We start from the raw sequence: 628 nt of genomic DNA, 5'->3' as shown, positions 1-628 counted from the left end.
CTTCCACTTCAACATTCTGATGAGTGAGCAGGCCCAAATAAGGATTCGGACTTGTCAGCACAGTACAGTGCTTCAGTCCTATCTCAGGTGAGCCTGGTTATAATCTGTAACAACTGCCTTGTTCCTAAATGGAATAGGATAACACAGATATTTTTTAAGGCATTTTTTTAAATTCCTAGCTACAAAAATAGTCAGAACAGCTTTGCAGAGACACTGCAATTTAGAGAAACACAGAGGGTGATGAAAACCCCAAACAGTGTAAACTACTCAAGTTAGTAAACCTCATATTTCAAGGTTTTGTGCTCAAACATCAGATAAGACCAGTATGAATTTTTAAACCAATCCCTTCCTCCAAAAGGAGGACAATAATGTGGCTGCAAAGACTTGCTAGAGTTGTAGCGATCGTGCGGGGATTGCACCACAGGTTTAGCGGGCATCATTGAGCTGCCTCGCCACGCTAAGGATATGCTTAGCTCCCTTGCTCAGAAGTAAACTGGCTAGTTCAACACCGAGGTTCTCTGCAGCTTCCTGGGCCTGACCGGGGACATTCCTGGCCGTGATGCCAACACGCTGCACGTCATCGTTCGGTCCATCTTCATTCTGCAAATATGAACACTTCAGTGTAAGG

The 628-nt window shown here is 44.4% G+C and overlaps 1 protein-coding gene across 1 annotated transcript in view; it reads right to left on the bottom strand.

The window, feature by feature from the left end:
* Positions 1–260: 260 nt before the first annotated feature.
* Positions 261–628, bottom strand: part of HMBS (hydroxymethylbilane synthase) — a 7931-nt gene continuing 7563 nt past the window's right edge. The window contains exon 12 of the mRNA XM_009878691.1: positions 261–600. Within this exon, the coding sequence (XP_009876993.1) occupies positions 427–600 (174 nt within the window). The 3' untranslated portion in view covers positions 261–426. The remainder of the gene's footprint in view (positions 601–628) is intronic.

This window comes from Apaloderma vittatum, unplaced genomic scaffold, assembly GCF_000703405.1.
Source record: "Apaloderma vittatum isolate BGI_N311 unplaced genomic scaffold, ASM70340v1 scaffold33181, whole genome shotgun sequence".
Taxonomy (NCBI): Eukaryota; Metazoa; Chordata; class Aves; order Trogoniformes; family Trogonidae; genus Apaloderma; species Apaloderma vittatum.
The sequence above is the reverse complement of the archived record's forward strand: the minus strand, read 5'-3'. Positions and strand labels throughout refer to the sequence as shown.